This window comes from Monodon monoceros, unplaced genomic scaffold (genome assembly GCF_005190385.1).
Source record: "Monodon monoceros isolate NGI ecotype Baffin Bay Population unplaced genomic scaffold, NGI_Narwhal_1 Super_Scaffold_18, whole genome shotgun sequence".
Taxonomy (NCBI): domain Eukaryota; kingdom Metazoa; phylum Chordata; class Mammalia; order Artiodactyla; family Monodontidae; genus Monodon; species Monodon monoceros.
In genome coordinates this window covers 160,479,065-160,503,399 of record NW_021703774.1, presented here as the reverse complement: position 1 = coordinate 160,503,399, position 24,335 = coordinate 160,479,065, and the positions used below count along the sequence as shown (strand labels likewise).

The window sequence follows — 24,335 nt, the reverse complement described above, 5'->3', positions numbered from 1 at the left end:
TTTTCTTCAGCGAGACCTCAGTCACCTGCTCCTGAATCTTAGGAACAGGGGTACAGAGAGTGAGTATATTTTAAGGGGGCTAGTAACGGGAGGAGATAAGACGTGGGTGAGGAGTATTATATATATAAAAAATGGCTTTGGCTGATGTACTCCCACAACTCTTGGAAGATCTAAATCAGGGTCCTCAGATGGGAGTGTGGCATTGTTAGTGACATTTTTTAATGATTTGTATTTTTTTAGGCTGAGTAGCAAAGGGCCACTGTTGTCCTTTTTATCCCAAAGTCCTATCCCCCATCTCATACTGAAGTTTTAGTCTCTTGGAGAGCACTCCTGGCAGGAAAGACAGAGAAATAATCTCTTCGCAGCCCCTTGCTCTCCTCCCCATCTTCCCGTTCCCTACCCCCACTCATCCCCGTTCTCTGTTTCTCAAGTATACTCGTGCGCGCGCGTGCGCACACACCCACACAGACGTGCACGCGCGCGGGCGCAGGGTGAGAAACACGAGAGCTTCCTGCACACTTAGTGGAGACGACTGAATTCCGAGCGAGCGGATGCCCCCGAAAGCAGGCTCTGTCCCTTTAAATGGGTTGTAGCAGTGGGGGAGGGGAACTGGCCGGAGCTGGCATTGTCCAGTTTGAACTGAGCACCGGAAGTGAAGGGGCAGGGCCAGGGCCGTGCACTGAGCCCCGGGCCATTGTCCATCTCCGACCAGGGCACTAGCCACCCCCCTGGCCAACCCTCTTTATCTTCTAGAAGGGGAGGCTAACTCTTCAAATGAGGAAAGCCGCTACTCCAGTTCCCCCACCAACCTCACGATAGGGAAGAGAGGGCACTTCAGGATGGGGCTCAAACGAGGAGGGTCTGGGAACCTGAGAGTGTGGGATCCCAGCAACGGATAGGGATGGGATGGGAATGGGGGCAGGATGAGGGCAGCTGGTGGAGAGAGGAACACCCTTCAAGCCTCTTTGGGTTCCTCCTGTTCTCTCAGGGAACTCCGCGTGGGGTCAGTTTTAGACACAGGAAACAAGGAAGGATTCTTTACACAGAATCAATTTAGGAGCGCTTTGAGAGATCCAGAAAAACTCAGTCGGAAACGCAGGGAGGCAGAGACGTTCAGATAGTCAGAGACAGACTTTGAGAGGCTGCACCTAGGTCAGGAGTGGAGATCAGCCCTGTTGGGTCTCCAACCTCCCCCCTGCTTCCCCATCCTAGGCTTCCTAGTGTCCTGAACTCCAGGTCTATCTAAGCACACGGGGGTGGGGGTGAGAGCGGGTCAGCGCTGAGCTGCCGGGTCAGCTCTGAGACCTGACGGGGAAGGGAGGGGGAGGGGCGCTCAAGGGCTGGGGGAGGGGGAGGGCTCATCCATTTCTCCCTTGACAGGTGGTTTGTGTCTCTGATTGGCCAGTGCTGCCAGGCTCACACCTCCCTCCCCCAACTCTCTGGAATGTATAATTATCTGCAAGGGGGGTGGGGGTGGTGTGTGAGTGTGTGTGGGAGCAGTCACGTGGTTTTAAAACTACCCCCCACACACAGGCCCCCCACCTGTATGCTGCTTTGGGGACCCCCACTGAGTCCTTAAAGTGCAGGATCCCCAATTCCCGGGTACTCAAGACTTCTAGAGCTGACGGCCCCAATCTCCAGATGTGGGGGGGGGGGCCGGGGGTGTCAAACCTTAAGGTTCTGAGAAGGGACACCCCAGAGGTGTCAGAGACCGATGGGGCGGGGGTGGGGGGTGGGGGCCGGAGCTGGAGCCGGAGGGAAAGGGAGGGGAGAGGAGAGGGAGGGGAGGGGAGGGGGCTGCCCGCGGGGGGTTGGGTCATTGTCTTTTAGAATTTGGGAGCCTTTGAAAAGCCGTGGGCCCTCCCACCGCTATTGTGCTGGGGAAGATGTAGCAGCCTCTTCTCCGAGCCACCCCTTTGCCTCCGGACTTCTCTGGGGCCAGCAGCCGGCCGACCTGGGGCCCGGGGCCGCGGGCTCAGCCGACTACCATGGGCTCTGTGTCAAACCAGCAGTTTGCAGGTTCGACCTCGGGACTTACTGGGGACAACTTAGGCTGCAGGGGCGCCCAGAAGCCACATCAAAGGGAGGTGGGGGAAGTGTCCCCCAGGCTAGCCGAAGGACCCCAAGTCTGCGGCCTCCTGTTTCAGGGGGCGATCTCTGGAGCAAGGAACCCTGGTGTCCCAGTGCCGTGCAAGCTGAAGCTACGGGGGCGGGGGGAGAGAAGAGGAGGGGCCTGTCTGGCCGTCTGTCCCCGGGCAACGTGTTGTGGGAAGATGAGCAAAACTTTCGGGGCACCACTGGCCTCAGTTTAAGCTTGGGGAGCGCGGGAGGCAGCCGGGACAGGTATTTTCTCGTCGGCATCTTGGTAGCTGCAGCGCCCTGGGTGTCCACCCGCGGGCTGCACGCTCAGGTCTTCTTGCCGGGGTCTCTGGTGGGGTCCTCCAATTCCGTGGCCCCCCAGCTGAGCGCCCTCCCAATCTCCAGGTGGCGGCGCCAAGGCGCCGGAGGAGGCGCAGGAGGACGCGGCCCGGGCGGCCGAGGAGCCGCAGCTGCTGCACGGAGCCGGCATCTGTAAGTGGTTCAACGTGCGCATGGGATTCGGCTTCCTGTCCATGACTGCCCGCGCCGGGGTCGCACTCGACCCCCCGGTGGATGTCTTTGTGCACCAGGTGAGACCGATCCCTCTAACTTTGCCGCGGGAAGGGGATGTTGGCGCGCGGATCCAAGGGTGGGCAGACGGCCCTCGGCTGTTGGGTTGAGGGAGATCAAGGGCCCTCATTGTGCGCTCCCATCTTTGCCGTGGCACCCCAGTTCTGAGTCCCCTTTAACTCCAGCGGGACGAGAGCTGGGGGCAGAGCCGAGTATCAGCACCCCTACCCCCCTCCGGGAACCCCTCTGGTTTACCACGTGTCTGTTACCTCTTTCCCCTGGGCGGGGGGCAGGGGGCAGGGGGCAGGGAGATGACCCCATGTGGCAGAACTAAGGTTGTATTGTGCTTGCCAGTGGGGGGAGGGCGAGCAGGCCGGCCAGGGAAGCACATGCCAGGTCAGAGCAGATCCCTGAGCGCCCGCGCCTTTCACTATGGTGTGAATGGAGCTCCCGGCCTGGAAAGAGGGAGGGAAACCACTTCGGGACCCAACGGGGTAAAGCTGAGAAGTCAGTGGGGTCTCCTCACCCAGGTGGTCACCCAAAACTCAAGCTCTGGGGCCTGGGTCGGTTTGGCAGATCCTTGAAGGATCTCTCTGGGGGCTTGAAAGTTCCTCGAGAACACAGTCTCAGGCACACGGTTCACTCGCTGGGCTTTTACTGTTCATTTCCTATCAGGAAAGAAAACCCAAGGAGCCCAGGCCTTAGATTCCTGGGCCAGGCTCGGAGGGAGTTCGGTTGCAACCCCAAGTTCTCAGTTAAAGCAAGGCAGCACAGTGGGGGTGAAATTCAGTGTCGCAGGGCAGAGGGTGGAGGGAGGCTAGCCTCTGGACCTATTCTCCTCAGCTTGGCATTTATGGCCCCAGACAGCCATTGATTGCTGTCCCAACATTCCCAGCCTCAAACAAGGAACCAGAGACTTCAGGTTTCCCTCCTCCCTGGCCACCCCTTCCTGAATATCTTAGAAGCATTTCTGTGGTCCTGGGCACAAGCCACACATAACAACCACGTAAAGGAAGCTGCTGCTTGTGTTCCCTCCACCTTTGGAGGTTTGGGGCTGGACCTGAGAAGAAATTGCTAATCCCAGGCACAGCAGGTTGACACCCAGGCCGGGCATGGAGGGGTTACTTCGGAGAGGTTGGCTTTAGGAGCAGTGGGGGAGGGGAAAGGAGGATGTGGGGATTAAGGGTTGGAGCCTGAGGGATGGGATTCTGGAGGGGGAGGGGTGGAGATGCTGGGTGGAGAAGTTGGAGGCAGCGGGGAAGTCTCTGAGCATGGCCCTCAGCGAGGACACAGAATGGGGGGAACAGGGGAGGTAGAGGATATGGGGAGACAGGGGCCCCACCAGTTAATGTTGGGGTCACTGGGCTACTAGAACATCTTTCCAGAAGGGTCGGCAGCAGAATGCTTGGCTATCCCCTTGCTTCACCCAGTTCCTCCACCCCCAACTTTACCCCCTCCCCATCAGACAACTAATTCTGGCTGGTGGCTTTGCCCCCTTCCCTGTCTCATTTACATATGTGAATGATAACCCACAGGAAGTAATTGTGGGAAAAAGAAGGGAATTGGCCTCTTTAGATCTATTAAATCACTTTATTACAGGAACCAGCTTTGAATGGCCCTCCTCAGCGGGGTGGCCAGCTCCCCCACTCTCCCATTTATCTGATCACAAAGAGATTAAAATCTCTCCTGGTCTGGAGATGACTGGACAGCTTCCCCAATTTTGGAAGGCTTGGAATAAAGAGTCAAACCCAACGTTTTCTTGCCTCCCTTCCAAAGGCTGTTGAATAGGGAACGACTGAGGGGAATGTAGCCCCTCTGAGGTTCTTTGGTGATATCCAACTCCCAAGGAAGGTTTTCCTGAGCAAATGGATCTGTGCCTCAGCCCCACTTACCCTTAGGATCGAAAGCAGTTGGGAAATATTGGAGGGCATAAAGGAAAGCAGGGACCTTCTGGTTTGGGGAGTGGAGCCCGTACCACATTATTTCAGATGGGTTTGCTGGGAGATAACTGGACTTTGGGGTCTTGGAATGTCCAGGGACATTCCACAGTTGAATAAGTTATCAGGAGGAGTTGAGCTGGGATAAGGAATCAAGAATTTGTCTCCCGAACACCCCCTACTAACAGTCACAGAGGACAATGGTGGAAATTCCCTGAGCCTTACCTGGTAGCTCTGTCGTTCGATTGTGCACTGCTGGGGCTTAGGTTGATCCTCAAACCCTACCATAGCGGTTAGACTAGTGATTCCAGTCCCGCACTTGAGAAATTTGAAATCTCTCCCTGGGGATCTAATATAGAGGAGTTAGGTAGATGCAGGACAATCCTTAAAAATCCTCCTGCGGGGAGGGGAGTGTTCCCAAAGCGGAGAGAGAGTAAGACATTTGAAAACCTCTCCTTTGGCTGCTGGTGGTGGGTACCTTAGAATTGCAGGGTGGGTGGTGAGCAGGATAATTGTCCTAAGATAACATCTGCTAAGGGAGGGGGTCAGGGAGCCCCTTTCCTAAGGAAAGAGGAGGGGGGAGCAATTAAACATTTTCTTTTCCCTTCCAAGGTTGGGCCTATTTGGTTCCCAACACGCTGTTCACTATTTTTACACTCCCTGTCAAACACGCAGTGCCCCACAGGGGTGGATGAGTGGGAAAGAAAACCTACCTTTAGCTTTTTAAAAAAATGAGTAAATAAAACCCATAAAGCAAAGAGACTTCTGTAACAACCCTTTTACTCAGCCACAGGTCTTATGCTAGAACTCTCTTCCTGTCCCTGAATTTGGGGGAATTTACGAATCATAATAATGGCAGGTGGCCAGCCCTTAAATCAAGGTTTCTCAACCTCAGCACTATTGACGTGTTTTGAGCAGGATAATTTCTCATGCTGGGCATCCCTCAGTTGCGACAACCAAAAATGTCTCCAGACATTGCCAAATGCCCCCTGGGAGGCAAACTCACCCCCAGTTGAAAAACAGTTATACATCGCAAGGTGGAACAAGAAAGACCTAACTACTGTCTCCTGGTTTCCTGAGGTGTTCACCAAGGATTCTCAATTCTCTATGGCCATTTTAAGAGTTTTGGCTTACCTCATGTTTTCCTGGGGCTCAACTCCCAAACCCCTTAGATTTGTAGAAATTTGAAAATGAGGAAAAGGTCCCCTGCTTTCTCCCACAGCTCTTTGGAACCCAAGTCTGTTTAAAATGGCTTTCTGGCTAAAATGCTGTATTACAAGGCTTGGAGGCAAAAGAAGAGCCCAAATTTGACCTAGGGACCAAGTTTGGGTTAGGAGAAGAAATTTCCAATACCGAGAAACTGCTGAAGCCACGTGGCCTGCTTTTTCTGAAAAGGATGAGTGGGGGGTAGTGAGAGCAACTCAGACCCATCTAGAGTAGGGCTCTTGGGTTTGGGGGCAGGGAGAATGTAAAGGGATCTTTCCCACCTGGTTTATAACCTCACTAGTGGCTCTGATTACCCACTTATGTTTCATTTTTTGATGTACTTGTCTTAACCCCTCTTCTAACCTGTAAACTCTTTGAAGAGAGAGACTAGCAGTCTGGTTAGTTTTCTAGTACGCACCTGGTGGGCTGAAGAAATGAATATGGGTCCCCTGAGGAATCAGGAGTACACTAACAGTTGGGGATCCTTGTCAGCAGAAGTCTTCCTCCAGACACAAAAGGCTGGAGGTAGGGAGGGAATGTTAACTGATAATTGCTGTCTCTTTCTGGACTAGGGCCTGAATAGGGCCTGGCACTCAGTAGAAACACCATGAAAGCTTGTAGAGTGAATGTCAGTGGATTGCAGTTGAGCTCCCGATAGGATATTGGAGGCACGGGTTTGATGGGTCATTCATTAGTTATTTCATTTCCATCTTAATAGGAAACTATTTTTTAAATGAGTGGATTTTTTCAGGAAGTTGGCAGAGAAGCGCATGAGTTGGTTTGAGCATTATGGGATCTTCTTGGGTCCTTCTCTTTCTGAAGAGACCTGCTTTCTAGACAGTGTCCCAAGTAAAGGCTGTGCCACCATCATGAGCAAAGTTTGTGGTTGGTGACACCACAAGCTTGCCATACAAGTGGTTGTCAGTGATTTTCTCCAGGGCAAGGTTGTTTCTGGAACATTCCTAATCAAACTACCTATTGGAATTTGCTGGTGCTTTTTTTTTTTTTTTTTTTTTTTTGAGAAACAGCCCTAGGCAAATCACCCCTCCTTTCTTCCTGCAGGCAAGAATAGCAATTACTATCAGTGTTAAATCTGGGAGGTCAAAGGAGGTGGGCAGGGGGAGAAAACTTTCAAGAATAGTACGCACTTAGTACAGAGGCAGCTTGGAGTTACTTAATTCAGACTGGAAAGGAGAGTAAATGGCTTTTGTCAACAGAGCAGAACAACAACTGGGTTACTGGTTTAAAACTCCCGGACCCTTTCTTCACTCCATGGGTAGGTGGGGGGGCGGGGTTGGGGAACCACCCTGGGTTGGGTCCTCATCAGAGTTCAGTCTCCTTGTGACTCCATTTTCCTAAGGACCAAGGAGAAGACACCCACCCTAAGGAGCTGGGAAGATCGATCTAGGTGAACACTTGTGTGCAGAGTTGAGAACCGCGTCTCCTTCCTCTCTTCTGCTCCAGTTGCCCTCTGGCTGCCTTTGTGCCGCCTGGCTGATGAGCACCACCATCTGGTGGAGAACTCCAGGCTGGAGCTCGTGGTCCTGGCTGTGTGTCTGAGCAGAGGCGATGTGTGTAGGGTTGTATGCTCACAGCCTTTGGTTCTGGACAGATCTCTTTCCCCCACCCTCCCTGACACACACATCAAAATAAACTGCTTCTAATAGAACCCATTGGTTTCCTAGCTCCTACCAAACCCTACCTTCAGGAATGACGCTTGGGTTGAACTGCGAGGACACCTTGGAACCAAGTCATTAAAATTACTTTCACCTGCGGCTTTTTACTTTTTCATTGTGGCTGTTAGAAAGTTTTTAAAAGGCTGTGCGTCTTGCATTATATTGCATAGTGCTGGGTATAGAGTCCGGCTAGTTGCAATCAGCTCGGGGCTCTCACACTATAAATTTGGTCAAGATGCTTCACCCCTCTGCCTCTGTGACCTCACCTGTAACACAGGGGGCATGATAAGGTCTACCTCACAGGCTTGGTGTGAGGGTCACATGTGTTACAACATGTAAAGTGCTTAAAACACTGCTTAGCCTATAGTAAATATTAGTAATAAAATTAAATCTTAGTCATTTTAGATAGTAGAGAACTTAGTTTCTTCTACAAATGTTTGTGCACTGCTAGGCACCTAGAACTGAGGATATAAACATGTACTAGGTAGTCTTGAGCTGGAAGGGCCCCGGGTCTTGCAGAAAAGCCAGAAACCCAAGCTTTGATCAAGTCTGATCCCCTGCTTTTAGATGATTATAGAAACCAGAACTTACTTATCCAAATTTCATAGAGCAAGTTGAGGGAAACTCGGGTTCCTGTGAGCTTTTCACTCCACGTGTCCTGAGTGACCCCTAAGGTCCCTTCTATCTCTAACTTATAAAGGCATAATACTTGATGTGGGGGAAGCTTAGAGTAGGCAGTGATGAGGTATTAGGGGAGCGGAAAGACTAAGTACTGTAACTGGCCCAAGTCCTTCCCTGCCATCCAAAAAAAGAGAAATGCCTCCTGTAACTGTTTTCTGTCCGATTAAATGCCATCTTCCCCTCTCCCCACTATAGGCTGCCCACCCTCCTACCTCAAACAAATTGGGAAAGGAAGATGGGAGGCCTGCCTCCCTCCCACCTTTAATATAATTTATCTGAATAAATAACCCTAACTAGGTCCCTGAGTAAAAGGTTTGACTGAAAGCCCTGGAAGGGTGGGAGGGCAGGTCAGAAGGAAAGATGGCTGTTGGCGATGGTGACTTTGGCAGACCAGCAAGCTTGACTGGGGAAGAAAGGTGTCTCTGTATCCGTTTCTCTCACCGTGACCATAACCCCTATGGGGAGAGGAAGGAAGGAACTGATGAATGTGGTGAATGTGGGGTGGGGGGAGTCAGGGGGGAATCTGCAGCCTCTGGAACTCCAGGAATCTGACCACCAGAACCAGCCAGTGTCAACTCTTTGTTTCCCCGGAGCTGGGCTCTATTGGGGGAGCTCAAGCCTTGCCCCTCCCCCCCCCAGGTCTTTTCTTTTTGGAGGGGATGGAGAGAGGGGCGGGGCCCAGGCCCCGCTTTGTGTGTGGCTGGGGGTGGGGTGGGGTGATAGCAAGAATTTCAGGCTCCTTTCCGATCAGGCCCTGTGAGGCAGGCTCCGTGGGGCTGCACGCCGATTACCTACCTGATAAGAGAGGAATTCAAACTATGTGTTTTAGAAAGGGGCGGGGTAGGCCCCCCACCCCCACCCCCGGGAGCCACCCTTGGAGACCACCAGTCTAAATCTTGACCGGTTATGGTGAGGTGCCTGCAGGGTTGGGGGTTTTTTGGTTTTGTTTTTGTTTTTTTTCACCCTTTTAAAGTCTTAAGCAGGCCTCAAATCCTCCAGTGATGGAGTGGGTGAGCTGAGAGGGCTGGTCAATTTCATATGTCCCCATTTATATTATCCTCTGGTTCTCATAGTAAGCCTGGGAGGTGTGGATGGAGGAGAGTGTTGTCCTCAGTAGACTGGAGCTCAGAGAGGGGATGTTTTTCTGAGTTTCCACTGCCAGTTAGTGACAAAAACTAGAGTTAAAATTCCCAGTCTCTTGACACTTCTTTCTCACTGTTACCCCGCCCTCATCCAGTCTGAAGAGGTTGATAATTGCCACTCAGGATTTATGTGTTAACTACTTTTCATGCATAAACCCTCACAGCACCACCATAAAATTATTTACTCCATTTTGTAGGGTAGCACAGAAAGCGGGGACAGGCTGTCAGACTCTAAACCCTGGCTCTTAGTCACTTATCTATCGCTGAATCACAGCAAGGACTGGGAGTGTTCCAGCCTAAGAGCCCACTAGGCAAATGGGAAAAGCTGGGTTTGCCTGGGTCAAGAATGCTCTTGGTCTGGCTCCTCCAGCACCTCCTGACTCACTGGCTTGTCCCAGCTCAATAAGAGACAAGTCAGATTTAACATCAAATTCAGTGTGGTTGTTACACAACGGGGAGGGGGAAAGAGATTTCACCTTTCTGAAATGTTTTTATTTTCTGCTTTAATGCTCCACATCAAGATTGGTGGGGGGAGTCATCACAATTCTGGCTGTTCCTGTGGGAAAAAGAAGAAAGTATCCCCAACCTTTGGAATATTTCATTGATATTTATTGAGCATATATTCTTGATGTTTCCCTGCCCGCGTAATCTTCATTAAAATCTTAGGGGCTTCCCTGGTGGCGCAGTGGCTGAGAGTCCGCCTGCCGATGCAGGGGACACGGGTTCATGTCCCGGTCCGGGAAGATCCCACATGCCGCGGAGCGGCTGGGCCCGTGAGCCATGGCCGCTGAGCCTGCGCGTCCGGAGCCTGTGCTCCGCAACAGGAGAGGCCACAACAGTGAGAGGCCCGCATACCGCAAAAAAAAACCAAACAAAAACCAAAAATCTTAGGTAGGGACTTCCCTGGTGGCTCAGTGGATGGGACTCTGCGCTCCCAGTGCAGTGGGACCAGCGACGATCCCTGGTCTCAGAACTAGATCCCACATGCATGCTGCAACTGCGAGTTCGCATGCCACAGCTAAGGAACCCTGGAGCCGTAGCTAAGGGGGCCTGCCTGCTGCGACTGGAGAGCCCACGCGGTGCTGCAACTGGGAAGCCGGCGGGCCACAACTGAGGAGCCCGCCTGCCACAACTAGGACCCAGTGCCACCAAAAAAAACAAAAAAAAACCCTAAGGTAGGTTTTTATCCTGTTCTCTGAGGCCCAGAGGTGAGTGACTGACCAAAGTCACACATGATGCTGGAAATTGGTAGAAACAGCATTTCATGAACCAGGTTGTGTCTGGCACCTGAGCCTATGCTCTTAACCAATTACCTCAACGGAAGTTTTGTCTTAAGCAGTACCATCTAAATTAAAACAAAAATGTAAATGACTGAGGAATTGGGGATTGCATCTGGCAAAGAGCATGTTTCACCTAAGTCCCAGTTTGAAATATCCACCCTGCCCCATCAGTACCACCAGCAGCATGACATGCCTCAAGCCAGGACCGGGTGCACGATGATCCCTTTTGCTTCTGAACCGCATTTTCAATGAGGACTGCACCTTGTTGACATATTGGACGTGCTCTTTGGATGTTTTGGAAGCTATCTATAATGAAGCCTATTCTGGGCAGGGTCTCGGAGAGGCTGTCACTCCACTGATGTGTTGTTGACACAGTAAGTGGCAAGGTGAAATGGACTGAGCTTTACTTCAAATCGGAAACCCTGGGTTCTTCTGACCCTGGTTTTGCCATTCAACTAGCTGTGTGAATAACTCCTTTTTTTTTTTGGTTCAAACATGCAGTGTTTTAGTGAGATCATTCCACACATTATTCGAAGTCCTTTCCTTTAACAATTTGCTCATCTTCCCAAGTTAAATAATTAAAACCTACCTCCTTGTTCATTCATCCAAAATGTGCTAGGCATTATTTAGGTGTCAAAATGCAGCAGTGAACAAAACAGGGACTTTATATACAAGTTTACATTCTTTTTAATGGCTTCATGGTATTTTTGTTTTCTGTTGTTTTTTTTTGAACGAGTGAGATACTGAACATATGTGTCATGCTAAATCCTCCTGCAAATTACCTGCTTATATTCTGTTCTGTGATTCTTTTCATTCTTTTTTTTTTTTTTCTTTTGCTGTACGCGGGCCTCTCGCTGTTTGGCCTCTCCCGTTGCGGAGCACAAGCTCCGGACGCGCAGGCTCAGCGGCCACGGCTCACGGGCCCAGCCGCTCCGCGGCATGTGGGACCTTCCTGGACCGGGGCAGGAACCCGTGTCCCCTGCATTGGCAAGCGGACTCTTCAACCACTGCGCCACCAGAGAAGCTCTGTGATTCTTTTTTCTTACTGACTTACAGTAGCTTTTTGTAGTTTTATCAGTTTAGTTATCTGTCTTGATTTTTAAAAAAACTGTCTCAAAGTTTTTTCCTCTTAACACTGAGATATTTAATTCTTCCGAAATATGTTTTGCATACATATGATGCAAAGTGTAGATTTCTGGCTTCATTTTCAAATGGATAACTGTTTTCTCAATGGTATTTATGGAATTGTTTTCCTCACCTGTTGATTTCTCCACTTAATCTTGGATCTCCCAGTAGACTTTCCCTTCTAATCCACTGATCTGTCTGCTTGGGTCATACTGTCTTTTCCCTTCAACTTTCAGAAACATTGTTTTGATATAATTTCAAGCTTGGGAGAAGGTTGCAAGAATAGTACTAAAAACTCCCATATAACCTTTACCCAGATTTATCGGTCCTTAATATTTTGTCCCATTTGCTTTTTTATTCTTTTTCTTTGTACAGATAGACAGATATCAAGCATCTTTAAATATTTCAGTGTTTTTTCTAAAATAGGGCCATTCTCTTACCTAATCTCAGTACAATGATCAAAAATTAGGGAACTTAACATTGAAACATTTATCTACCATATGCAAATTTTGTCAGTTGTTCTAATATTTTTTCTTGTTCTAAGATCCAATCCAGAGTCATGTGTTGCATTCAGTTTCTTTACTTCTCTGGGGTTTGTCTTTCATGACTGACCTTTTTTAAGTGTATAGGCCTGTTACTTTATTTGTTTTTTATTTTTATTTATGTTTATTTATTTATTTATATTTAATTTTGGCTGCATTTGGGTCTTCACTGCTGCACGCGGGCTTTCTCTAGTTGCAGCGAGCAGGCCTACTCTTCCTTGTGTTGCTCGGGCTTCTCATTGCGGTGGCTTCTCATGTTGCGGAGTATGGGTTCTATGCATGTGGGCTCAGTAGTTGTGACTCACCGGCTCTAGAGCACTGGCTCAGTAGTTGTGGCGCAGGGGCTTAGTTGCTCTGCGGCATGTGGGATCTTCCCGGACCAGGGCTTGAACCCGTGTCCCCTGCATTGGCAGGCGGATTCTTAACCACTTCGCCACCAGGGAAGCCCCGGGTCTGTTACTTTATATTTTACAATTTTACATTGGTTGATTTCTTATAAATGCTATGTTTAAGAATTTTTCTTCTGTTTTATTTTTCTTAGAACTTTGAGACTAGCTGCAAAAAATGCTATGGCATCTGTTTATCTAATGATTGTTCCTAATGTGATGTAGATATTTTGTTCTTAATTGTGATGACTCTTTGAGTCACAGTTTCTTTACCGATAAAATGGAAGTGTTCTTCCAACCTTAGAGGAACATGTGCATGCAGGTTTTTTTGGTTTTGGTGTAATAATGGAGACTAACATTAAAATCTACCATGCTTCCCTCCCCCAGAGTAAGCTGCACATGGAGGGATTCCGGAGCCTGAAGGAGGGTGAGGCCGTAGAGTTCACCTTTAAGAAGTCTGCCAAGGGCCTGGAATCTATCCGAGTCACCGGCCCTGGTGGGGTGTTCTGTATTGGGAGTGAGAGGCGGCCCAAAGGGAAGAACATGCAGAAACGCAGATCAAAGGGAGACAGGTATGGATTGCAAGGCAGCTTGTGTGGGTTGGGAGGGGCATGCTGAGGACGAGGAAAACTCTCCTCATTTTGCCCCTTTCTTGGACCAGATTGCCAAAGGTAAAAGGAAGCCTGCGGCCCCTGGATGTGGGAGGTGAAGAGAGGGCAGTATGTGAGGAGGGTACTTCATGACCTAGCTCTTCTACTTGACAAGTAATTACGTTCTGTTAGCACTAGCCTCGATTGCTAAACGGGGATCACGATACTAACCTCACATGATTATTTTAGAACTAAAAGAGACCGTGGATGTGAAAGTGTATGTGGTCAGGACAAGATGGTGTATCTGTACCTGTTGCTTCTTCACCACGTCTCCGAATGGCTGGTTTCTTCCATCTTAGTTCTGTGCTCAAACAGATCACATAGTCTGGCTCCTTTAATTTCTATATTTTTAATGAATGACAGGTACTCTTTTTAAAGGTATAGTAGTTCCCAATTGGGGTCCAGAATTTCTGTTCTTGGTATTTTCAAGTTGACATGAATCTGAAGATATCATCTAGACAATTACGTATCTGGAAAGGACTCAGAGTCATCTAGTCATATTCCTCCTTTTGTAAGTGGGGAAATTGGTCTCTAGGAAGGGAAGTGGGTATAGTAACAACTTGAACCAGAGCCCAGGTGTCCTCTCTCAGAGGAAGCCTTGTAGTCTCTTCTCACTCCTTTCTCTCAACTTTACCATGTTGCTTGGTGCTAGGTGCTACAACTGTGGAGGTCTAGACCATCATGCCAAGGAATGCAAACTGCCACCCCAGCCCAAGAAGTGCCACTTCTGCCAGAGCATCAACCATATGGTAGCCTCGTGTCCACTGAAGGCCCAGCAAGCTCCCAGCTCCCAGGGAAAGCCAGCCTACTTTCGGGAGGAGGAAGAAGAGATCCATAGCCCTGCCATGCTCCCAGAGGCCCAGAATTGAGCCACAGTGGGTGGGGGCTATCCGTTTGTGATCAGAAAGTTTTGAGGAACAGGCATCAATCGGCAGAGTGGAGAAAGTGGGGACAGGGTGGGTAGGGGGCAGCTGGCACTGCCATATATCTCAGGCCGGGGGCCAAAGCGTCACCTCCTCTTCCCTCTTGGTCGGGGGGGAAGGGGTGAGGCAAAGAAACTCCAATCATGCTCTATCCAAATGCACGTGAGGGCTTTGGGGGGTAACCCTTCCTGCATGCTTTATCTGAGTCTCCACCCCCAGAATCTCCAGCTTTTGAAAGTGGCCTGGATAGGGAAGTTGTTTTACTCTTCAAGAAGGATATGGAATAATATTTCCCGTGCCAGAGTGAAAAGATTAATAAGCATGAGACCAGATTGATGGACCCAACCCACAAGCCACTACATTCTGTGGGAGGAAATATCTCAGGGGTAAGGCAGGGTTTTCCACATCTTGTCTGCTCACAACCTCCTCCTGGGAGAGAGTGCTGAGAGAACTGTCCCAAGCAGTGGGTTGTGATGACAGGCAAAAGGGGGGTTGAGGGAACAGCTGCAGACCTGCTGCTTCTAAGCTCACTCCCACCCCATTCTGGGCCAATACAATTTTATTTATTTGCTCCCTTGGATGACTGTACCTTGGGTCCCACTTTCTTCAGGATGCCAACTGCACTAGCTGTGTGCGAATGACGTATCTTGTGCATTTTAACTTTTTTTTTTCATAATATAAATATTCTGGTTTTGTATTTTTGTGTATTTTAATCTAAGGCCCTCATTCCTGCACTGTGTTCTCAGGTACGTGAGCAATCTCAGGGATAAGTCGGCGACAGCTCCGGGTCTGCACAGCAGGAATACTTTTTGTTGCTCTATCACCAGAGAGAACAACTATTTGGAGCGTATAGCCTATTGAACTACCTCATTTTTGCCAATTAGAGCTGGCTTTTCTGCCACAGTGTCCTCTTGAAACCCCTCCATCTTCAATGTTTCATGGGAGACTAGGTTTTAACTGGGTTGCCCCATGGCTTGGTCTCCTTCTACTGAAAGATTGGAAATTGGTCTGAACAGGAAAAGGTGGTACAGAGAGGTTAGGAGAGGCTGGGCCAGGTAAAAGGTGCAGAGAGGGGAAGCCAAGATTAGGCAGAGGTCATCTGTATGTGTGATAAAGGATAACCTGTTCCAGGCCTGTAATCCCAGGGCATAGGACTCGCTTTACATACCAGGTCCATTCTTCAGTGGATTGGGCTAGGCCTAACATACACAACAGGGTGTATTGTATGTGTTTTTGTAAAAACTGTGAGTTGGTAAGGACAGGTTTTAAGAATGATGCCTCTGTACCCGTCTTGAGCTGCCGAGGGATGGATATATGAAGCAAGAAAAAGATCCTTAATCTTTAACAATTCTGGACTTTTCCTCCTTGGTTTCCAGAGAGACCATCAGCGATGGCTTCTTGGTGGTTCCCAGAGCCAGTGTCCTGCCCTGCTGCCGCAGTAATTAGTGTCATGGTAGCTAAAGGAGAAAAGGGGGTTTCGTTTACATGCTGTGAGATCACTGCAAACCTACCTCACTGTGTTGTAACGGGGCAAATGCAATAGAACGCATTGGGTGATGTGTGTCTGATCCTGGGTTCTTGTCTCCCCCAATTGCTGCCCCCCTCTAGTTATTGTATTTGTCTGGACTTCGTAGGACTTCACAAGTAGCTGATTTGGTGATTGCTAGGTGGCCTAGTTTGTGTAAATATAATGTGTTGGTCTTCTCCATGTCCTTTTGGGGTTTTATTGTTTACAAACTTCTTTTTATATTGAGAAAAATAGCCAAAGCATCTTTGACAAAAGGTCTGCACCAGCCAAAAATATCTGAAACATAAACTTGGGGGCCCCTCTTCTTGAAGTGGGAGGTCTTGAACTACACTTTCTTTTGTGTTCCCCTTCCCCTGTTTCCTATTTCGAACAAGATCTTCTGTCCTAAACACTGTATTCCTACCCCCTCTTCTTTCCCCCTTCGTGCCCTCCCCCAAAATAGTCCATACACCTATACGTTTAATTTGTGGGGTGTCTGTGATTAAATGATTTGTGCAAAAATCCTGAAGAAGCTAAGAACTCACCATCCCTTGTTCTCAATCTCCTGAGTCATGACCATTCCTTGATTTGATTCATTCCAAACAGACTGCTGTCTTTGCATGGATTAAAACCTACTTTAATCTCTAATCCTAGGGTAGAGAGGAGCAACGAGGGGACCTTCCATGTAGAAAGTGGGGTTGGGAGACCACGAAAGGAAAGATGAATGTATAGTCAAGTCACTCAGGAACTTTTATGCAGGTGCAAGAAACTTATGTCAAAGTGGCCACAAAATTGTTTAATAGGAGACGGACGAATGTAACTCCATGTTTACTGCTAGAAACCAAAGCTTTGTGTGAAATCTTGAATTTATGGGGAGGGAGGGAGGGTAGAAAAGCATGTACCTGTTCTTCATCCCTTCCCCTCATTACTGAACTGCAGGAGACTGAGCCCCCTTGGGCTTTGGCGACCCCATCTGGGCAGTGTTTATTTGTTGGTTGATTTTGCTGTGCCAGGTACTTCCTTTCCCATTTGCTATCATTTTGTAACACACATGCTGACCCCTTTCCCTTCCCCTTCTTTTCCTTGGGAAAATACAATGAATAAAGACTTATTGGTACCGAAACTGTCATCTCCTTGGTTGATATTTAAGGTGCTTTCTTCCTACCATTATTTCCACTTTCTTGGATTGGGACTCAAGTCACAAGAACCATTAAGTTTTCTGTTCAGCCATTTTGTTAGGAGTGAATCTTGAAAGTTCAGTCTTTTTAGTACCTCATTACAGTGGATTTTTGTTTCTAGTTAAGGCCTCTTGTCCTTTCCTTGGAAGCTGCCACATTCAAGAGGGGATTAAGGGCTTGGCATGCATAAGAATGGGGTTGCCTGTGCCACTGACTGGGATGAAAGGATGGGGCCATGGCTTGGGGCATGAGACCCTAATAATACTTTGTCCCTTGCTCCTTAAAGCCCTTTACAAATCTTAATTAATTAACCCCCTGCAGCAACCCAGGGATGGAAATACAGGGGAAACTGTTGAAATTGAGGCCAGAGGAGATACACTGACCAGCTATAAACACACGTTAACAAGTTCACTAGCCTTCTGATGAACACTGTATTTTTAAACATCTAGCTCCCCCTAAGGGAAGGAGGGTTTAGAAAAGAAAGACTTGATTGGAGGCATACCAACTATCACCCAAGGTGCACGGAAACGTTAACAGAACAAGGGTAAGAAGTTTCATATATCCCTCTAGGGACTTCCTACCAAAAGTCAAAGCTGACCTTGGAAGATAAAAGTAGCAAGCTACTACTGGACTTCACTAAATGGTTTTCCTGCAAAACTGAAGTAATCAGCTAGGCAGAAACTTACTAACCTACATGCAAAGCAGGAAGGATGGAAAAGCTTAAGAGACCATTCATGGGTGGGTTACTCATCTCTGGAGGCCATTCTTTGATCATTTCACTCTGTTAAAAATAACCCTTTCATCAGAAAGAGTGGAAGACAAAAGTAATGAATCGGGAGTCATGACTACAGTATCTCTTGCCTTGTTTCCTTGACACTGCAACCCAAAGTAAGAAACTACAAGAAGGTTCTCTGAAAATGGTAAAGTGTTTTTTTTTCCCCTTCTCTCATTTTAAGAAAACTAAACTCCCAATATCTTTTGTGAGTTAGTGCCTCAAATTCCTGCAACCCTTTTCTTTAAAGGTTTGGTACAGAATGAATGCCCTTGATTTTTCTGTCAGGGTTAGTTGATGGCCTTTCTTAAACTTTAGAAGTCATTCTTAGAGTTCTTTCTGGCCTTAACCCTTTTTTGAGTTCTTTGGGTAGTCGATTAAATTCACTAAATAAGACAAAGCGGTATAAAAACAGGATATTTAAGACTTCTACCAAAAAAAAACCAAACAAAAAACACTTGTACCAGAGCTTTAAAGCCAGTGTAGCGGCCTTCCAGCTAGCAGGACGCCGCCTTACCCCTTTTCTCAAAAGTCCAAACTGCCACCAGTGGCTAAGAAGTCCCAGCATTTCTGAGGTGGGGCTCCCCTAATTCTTGCCCCGTAACCTAGCCCGCCTGTCTACAGACTTCTCGGCTCTCCCAGGTGGTCTGAACCCCGCCTTCCCCAGCCTGGTCCCTCGCACGTGGCCCGGAGCCGGGTAGCCCGCGCGGTTATCCCCTTCACCCCAACCTGCCCCGCCCCAGGAATGCGAACAGCCGAGAACTCTAGCTCAGCTCCGCTCCTCCTCCGAGCGCGCAGGCGCAGGCCAGGGCCCCGCCCATTAGGTGACGGCAGAAGCGTGTCCCAGCGCCCAGCGATGACGTGTTCTTCCAGCGCCACGTCGTGAGGAAGTGTCGGTCCCCTCGAGCTGTTGAAAGGTGCCGGCGGAGCCTGTCAAGGTGCTGGATTCAGGGGGTGGATTAGAGGAGAAGAGGAGAGAGATGACTGAGCGGGAGGCAGCTGTGGGAGAGACAAAGGGGACAGTGGAAGATACAAGTGAAGGAGTAAATAATTGGGAAATCTCTGGGGTAGGAGGTAACGGGTGCAACAACTGAAGGGGACAGTGACCCGGAGCCCGGAGAGTGGGAAACAGCCTGGTGGAAGATGGAGAAGGAAGAAGGGGGAAGGATCAGGATGTAGGCACTACGATGTGGCAGGAAGCAGACTTACATGTTCAGAAAAAGGCAGTGCAGACTCTGAGAAAAAAGGGGATGGGAGGGAGCAAGGTCCACCAAGCCCATAGACCCAAGGAAAGGCCTCTGCGCCCAAAGGTCCTATTGGCTTATAAATTCTGGGTAGTGAAAAATTAGAGGCTTAGGACAGTGTCTTTTTCTTTTTCTTTTTTTTTTTTTGGCTCTGCCGGGTCTTAGTTGTGGCACACGGGATCTTAAGTTGCAGCATGCGAACTCTTAGTTGTGGCATGTGGGATCTAGTTCCCTAACCAGAGATCAAACCCGGGACCCATGCATTGGGAGCGCAGAGTCTTAGCCACTGGACCACCAGGGAAGTCCAGGGTCAGTGTTTTTGGATTCTAATGCTGGCTGATCTCTACCGTTTTGGTGAATCCCTGCAAGTCAGCCATAGTTGTTTGCAGGTGTGGTGACTTCTAATTCTCTGTCTTGTTTATACAAGGTTACCTGGTTGGTGACTAATTGTTCTGTGCTTCTGCTGAGGCAAGAACTATGTCATGGATCAAGGAAGGAGAGCTGTCGTTTTGGGAGCGGTTCTGTGCCAACATCATAAAGGTGAGCAGTGGCCCAATGCACCAGTTGGCGTTTTGGTTCGTTGGGTAATCTTATATTAAAACCTGTTATAAAAACTGGGTAACCCATGATATTTATGGATTTGTAGTAGAATTTAGCAATGGTATCAAAGAGCCTTAGAATTGCAGGTAACTTCCAGGTCTACATTTCTGGCAGATTATTGTCCTAACTCTCACATTTTCAGGAAGCCTGAGACCTCCCAATATCATTGGGCAGCATACACTGTTAGATCTTCCTGAAATTTGTTTCCCTAGAACTTTGATCTATTATTCCTAGTACTGTCCTCTGGGCTTTTTTTGTTTTGTTTTTTTAATTTATTTTTGGCTGCGTTGGGTCTTCATTGTTGTGTGCGGGCTTTCTCTAGTTGCGGTGAGTGGGGGCTACTCTTCGTTGCAGTGCATGGGCTTCTCACTGTGCTGGCTTCTCTTTGTTGTGGAACACGGGCTCTAGGCGTGCTGGCTTCAGTAGCTGTGGCATGCGGGCTCAGTAGTTGTGGCCCACAGGCTTAGTTGCTCCGCGGCATGTGGGATCTTCCCAGACCAGGGATTGAACCCGTGTCCCTTGCATTGGCAGGCAGATTCTTAACCACTGCGCCACCAGGGAAGTCCCTGACCTCTGGGTTTAGATAAAATAACTAATCGTTCTTTGATGTGATAGTAGAGCATAATGGTTAAGAGGGTTCTGGAGGCAAACATGAATGAAAGTTCTCTTCTATCGTTTATTAACCATGTGACTTTATATGGTGATTTTGAGGATTAAATGAAACTACATAGAAAACACTCAGCACTGTGTCTAGCAGTTTTTAATTACTATTATTGGGGCTGTCTTTCAATCATTTCAAGACTACAATCACTCTGTTTCCTACACTCCACTCCCTAGATCTTCCCTCAGCTTTTTCTCTAGGAATCACAGCAATGTTATATCCTCCTCACGTGAAAGGTTTGTTATTGGAGCCAGTCAGCTTGGTTTTATTTTTCAGCCACAGGCTGTCAAGCAGCAAGTAGCAGTGAATTTATGAGTAAGTAAGCCTTGTACCCACACATACACTCACACACAAATGCCAGGTGATCTCAGGCAGTCCAGGAAATAGAAAAGCATCTCCTCAAGGAAACACTGTGGTCACATGTTGGGAAGAACAAGCTGCATGACTTTACTGGAATTTTTTTTTTATGGCTATATATGGGGGACAAAAGTAGAATATGTTGGGAGATGCAGGGGAAGTGGTCTATGAAGAGCCCCTCCAGTGAGGAAAAATCGCCCAAGGAGTGAATTTTTGCTATGATAGACAACAAAAGTCTGCTCTAGGCCAGGTAAGAAGTTTTGTTTGCCCCCAAAATATCTGTTTTGTTTGTTTTCAAATAGCTCCTGACATTTAAATTTTTATAAAAATCTTGATTAGTTTCTCTTGTAAAATAAGAAGATCCAACAATATGAGGCCCCCATTCCTGTGTGACAGGACTCGGATACAACTGAGAAGTGTATGCCTCTTTTATGTGGAGGATGCCCTTTACATTTGGCCATACCCATCAATATCCTTGCTGTACCTTCCAGTTGAAGGCTAACGAAACCAAGGTGGTGGTTAAAGGCATATGGTTAGGAGATGAACTCTGAAAGCACATAGACCTAAATTTGAATCCCCACTTTGTCTCTTCTTGGCTGTGTGACTTATGCAAGTCACTTGACCTCCCTGAGCCTCAGTTTTTTCACCTATAAAATGAAGATAACACTATTTACTTCATATGTTTGTATGATAAAAAATTAAGATGAAATGTGAAAAGCTCAGCATAGTACTTGGCATGTGGTAAGGGCTCAATAAACATATAAATAAAAATGAATAAAAGTGCTTAATGCTTATGTATTGAGCTAAAAGTACAGAATACCCAGTTCCCTTCCTCAGGGCTTTTATCATATAGCTCAAGCCTGTCAGCTTGGAATATTGTCTCCCTTTATCTCTGAGGAGTATGTGATGTGTTCATTTGTCTTCTTACTTCACAGGCAGGCCCAATGCCCAAACACATTGCGTTTATAATGGATGGGAACCGTCGCTATGCCAAGAAGTGCCAAGTGGAGAGGCAAGAGGGTCACTCACAGGGCTTCAACAAACTGGCTGAGGTGGGTACACGTTGCAGAACCCAAAGTGAATGGTCTGTGGAGAATTGGATTATAGCTAGAAAACCAGGCCCTGAGTTTGCTGTGGTTTGAGAGTGCTTTTTTATAGCTGTTTGTCTGTTTTATTGCTTGCTTGCTAGCCATAGATCTCATATCAACATTAACAGAAAATTAAGTCATCCAGTGAATCATCGCAAAATATTAGAAATAAGAACAAAATTGTCTCCTCTTACCACCTTAATCAACAATTTATGTTTTTCTGTGCCTCATCCCAATCCTTGTAATATGTTCAACATGACTTAACATTTATAAAATTACATCTATAGCTTTGATAACCTTATTCTTTTCTTGACATTTTGGCAAGTATTTTTCTAGGTTGATCTATGGCTTTCTACCTATATGTTTTAATGGCTGTGGAACATTTTTCCTGAGGATCTGACATAGTTTGTTTAGCTGCTCCACTATTATTGGACATTATAAATGGTACTAGTTTAGAATAAATTCTTAGAAGTGACATTTCCAGAGCAAAGGTAGAGGGTGACTACCCATCCTGAGGTTGAGGTGTTTCTCAGGACACAGGCCTTTAAGTGCTTAAACTAGGAAGAGTGCCAGACAAACCAGGACATCACTCCAACCAAACGTCATCAACATTTTATGGTTTTAATGCCCACTGCAAATTGGGAAACAGTAAATTTATCAATAAGAATGGAATATGTCGATCTTTGTGAAACTCTGTAGCCCACGGATCCCAGCTTCTTGGCACAAGAACACGTCCTGAAGCCAGGGCAGTGATATTTTTTGCCTTGAATGAGTGGTTGTGGGGTTCTCTCCAACACTGAGGTCTTCAGGTTTGTTGACCTCAGTTTCTTTTTTGTGACTAAGAGGCAGGTTTTGCCTAGTGCTTAGGAGCTTAAGCTCTGTAGTCACTCGGAACTCATTGGCACCCCTGCTCTGCCACTTCCTGGCTCTGTGTACCTGCTACAAGTTACATAGCTTCCCTTTGCCTCAGTTCCTTCATCTGTAAAATGGGGAGATTACATGAGGATTAAACAAGATGGCACAATGAAAAGCATGTGGCACAAGACCTGGCATAAAGGCTGTGCTCAAAAAATTGAAGCTGTTGTTATTAGCCTATATTAACTGAGGTCAGTGGTGGGCTCCGACCCAGGTGTACCCACCAAGTTTGCTGCCTGGTAAGATCTTCAGGTCCCAAGCCTATTCAAGTGTCAGGTTTGCGCTGGTAATTTTCCTGAGGTGGCAGTGCATGGGTTTGTATGTCTGATAAGGGATTAGAAAGGTAGCTCTTCAGCTTTATTTCTTCAGTTCTGTTTGAATGTCTTCTGTCCCTTACCTTTAACCTCCAGGCTCCCCATCTCAACACTGTTATTCTCATCTCCAGTTTGTTCTCCACCTTTAGTGGCACTGGGTTAGAGCAGTACCGTACCAAAGGACTGAGCTTAAATTTGAGTTTCACTTCTTTTTTCGCTGAGGTATAATTTCATACAGGGAAATGCACAGATTTGGGGTTTTGACAGTTGCATTCATCTGTCTAATCCACACCCCTGTCAAGATATAGAACATTTCCATCTCTCTAGCAAGTTCCTTTGTGCCCCTTCCCAGTCAAACCCTGTCCTCCCTCCTCTTCTCCTCCCCTTCCCCCTCACATTCTGATTTCTATCACTCTAGATGAGTTTTTGCTGTTCTAGAACCTCATATAATGGATTCATATGGTAGAGCTGTGGACTTTTGACTCGTCTTCAACTTTCTGAGCCTCAATTTTATCATCTCTAAAGTAGGCATGAAAACAATAATTCCTTTCTCAAGGGGTAGCTTGAAGAATCAAATGAAATAATGTATGTGAAAACCCTTTGCAGACTTAAATGATACACAGCTGTGCAATTGTTGCTTTTATTCTTATAACTCATCAGCCTCTCAGTCTATTGGAATAATGATGTTATGCTGTGAGTAATAATACCTTGTGTTTTTATGTATCTTTAGCCACCTTGTGAGGGATGGATTGTGATCCTATTTTACAGATTAGGAGACTTAGGCCCTGAGAGGTTAAATGATATGCCTGCAGTCACATAGCAAGTGCTTGATGGAGTGAGAGACTAGAACCTGGATCTTTATTCTCTCAGTTAAGAGCTCTTTCCAGTAAACCACAATAGCATCAGCATAATAGTACTCATTAAGTTCACATTTTTCAGTCTCTCAGGTGGTGGCTTTCTGCTTATTTGGTTCATTATTCTGAGAGAAGCATTGGTATTATCCTAGCTTTACCCAGTTTGGGGAGGAGAAAAGTCTGTCTCTCACTGAGTCGGGGCTGAGGCATCTCCTGTTTCCCTTCCTGCTCTTTCCTTGTACCCTAGCTCCTTGCCTTCTCCCCTCTCAGACTCTGCGTTGGTGTTTGAACCTGGGCGTCCTAGAGGTGACGGTCTACGCATTCAGCATTGAGAACTTCAAACGCTCCAAGAGTGAGGTAGATGGGCTAATGGATCTGGCCCGGCAGAAGTTCAGCCGCTTGATGGAAGAAAAGTAAGATGCTGTCAGAGGGGGAGCCTGTGTACTTATACCACCTCCAGCCTTACCTAACCCTCAACTGTCTTTTCTGAGGCTAGTTAAGGAACTCTAAACCCTTCTACTGTTAGTTAGACCTCTTCAGTGGCAAATATGGCAAGCTAGTTTTCCTTCCTTCCTCCCTTCCTTCCTTCCTTTCTTCCTTCCTTCCTTCCTTCCTTCCTTCCTTCCTTCCTTCCTTCCTTCCTTCCTT

General features: G+C 47.6%; 2 protein-coding genes across 5 annotated transcripts in view; both read left to right on the top strand.

Moving 5' to 3' along the window:
* Positions 1-1,916: 1,916 nt before the first annotated feature.
* LIN28A (lin-28 homolog A) lies at positions 1,917-14,222 on the top strand. The gene is made up of 4 exons (XM_029230381.1): positions 1,917-2,019; positions 2,485-2,669; positions 13,012-13,196; positions 13,927-14,222. The coding sequence occupies exons 1-4, from the start codon at positions 1,989-1,991 to the stop codon at positions 14,141-14,143; spliced, it is 618 nt and encodes a 205-aa protein (XP_029086214.1). The 5' UTR covers positions 1,917-1,988; the 3' UTR covers positions 14,144-14,222.
* Positions 14,223-18,522: 4,300 nt separating this feature from the next.
* Positions 18,523-24,335, top strand: part of DHDDS (dehydrodolichyl diphosphate synthase subunit) — a 28,873-nt gene continuing 23,060 nt past the window's right edge. For 3 of the 4 annotated variants that reach the window (XR_003794600.1, XM_029230378.1, XM_029230380.1), the window contains exons 1-4: positions 18,523-18,592; positions 19,326-19,438; positions 21,452-21,568; positions 23,958-24,100. Coding sequence is in view for 3 of the 4 variants with exons in the window: in XM_029230378.1 (XP_029086211.1) it covers positions 19,376-19,438; positions 21,452-21,568; positions 23,958-24,100 (323 nt within the window). In the remaining variant the exon portion in view is untranslated. The remainder of the gene's footprint in view (positions 18,593-19,325; positions 19,439-21,451; positions 21,569-23,957; positions 24,101-24,335) is intronic. The other variant, XM_029230379.1, reaches the window with a different exon arrangement.

Excerpts from the sequence above, each read along its gene's own strand:
- LIN28A (XM_029230381.1), top strand. The coding sequence starts at position 1,989 with ATGGGCTCTGTGTCAAACCAGCAGTTTGCAG. Across the intron at positions 2,020-2,484 it reads GTCAAACCAGCAGTTTGCAG|GTGGCGGCGCCAAGGCGCCG; the intron begins GTTCGACCTCGG and ends CCCAATCTCCAG. Across the intron at positions 2,670-13,011 it reads TGGATGTCTTTGTGCACCAG|AGTAAGCTGCACATGGAGGG; the intron begins GTGAGACCGATC and ends TCCCTCCCCCAG.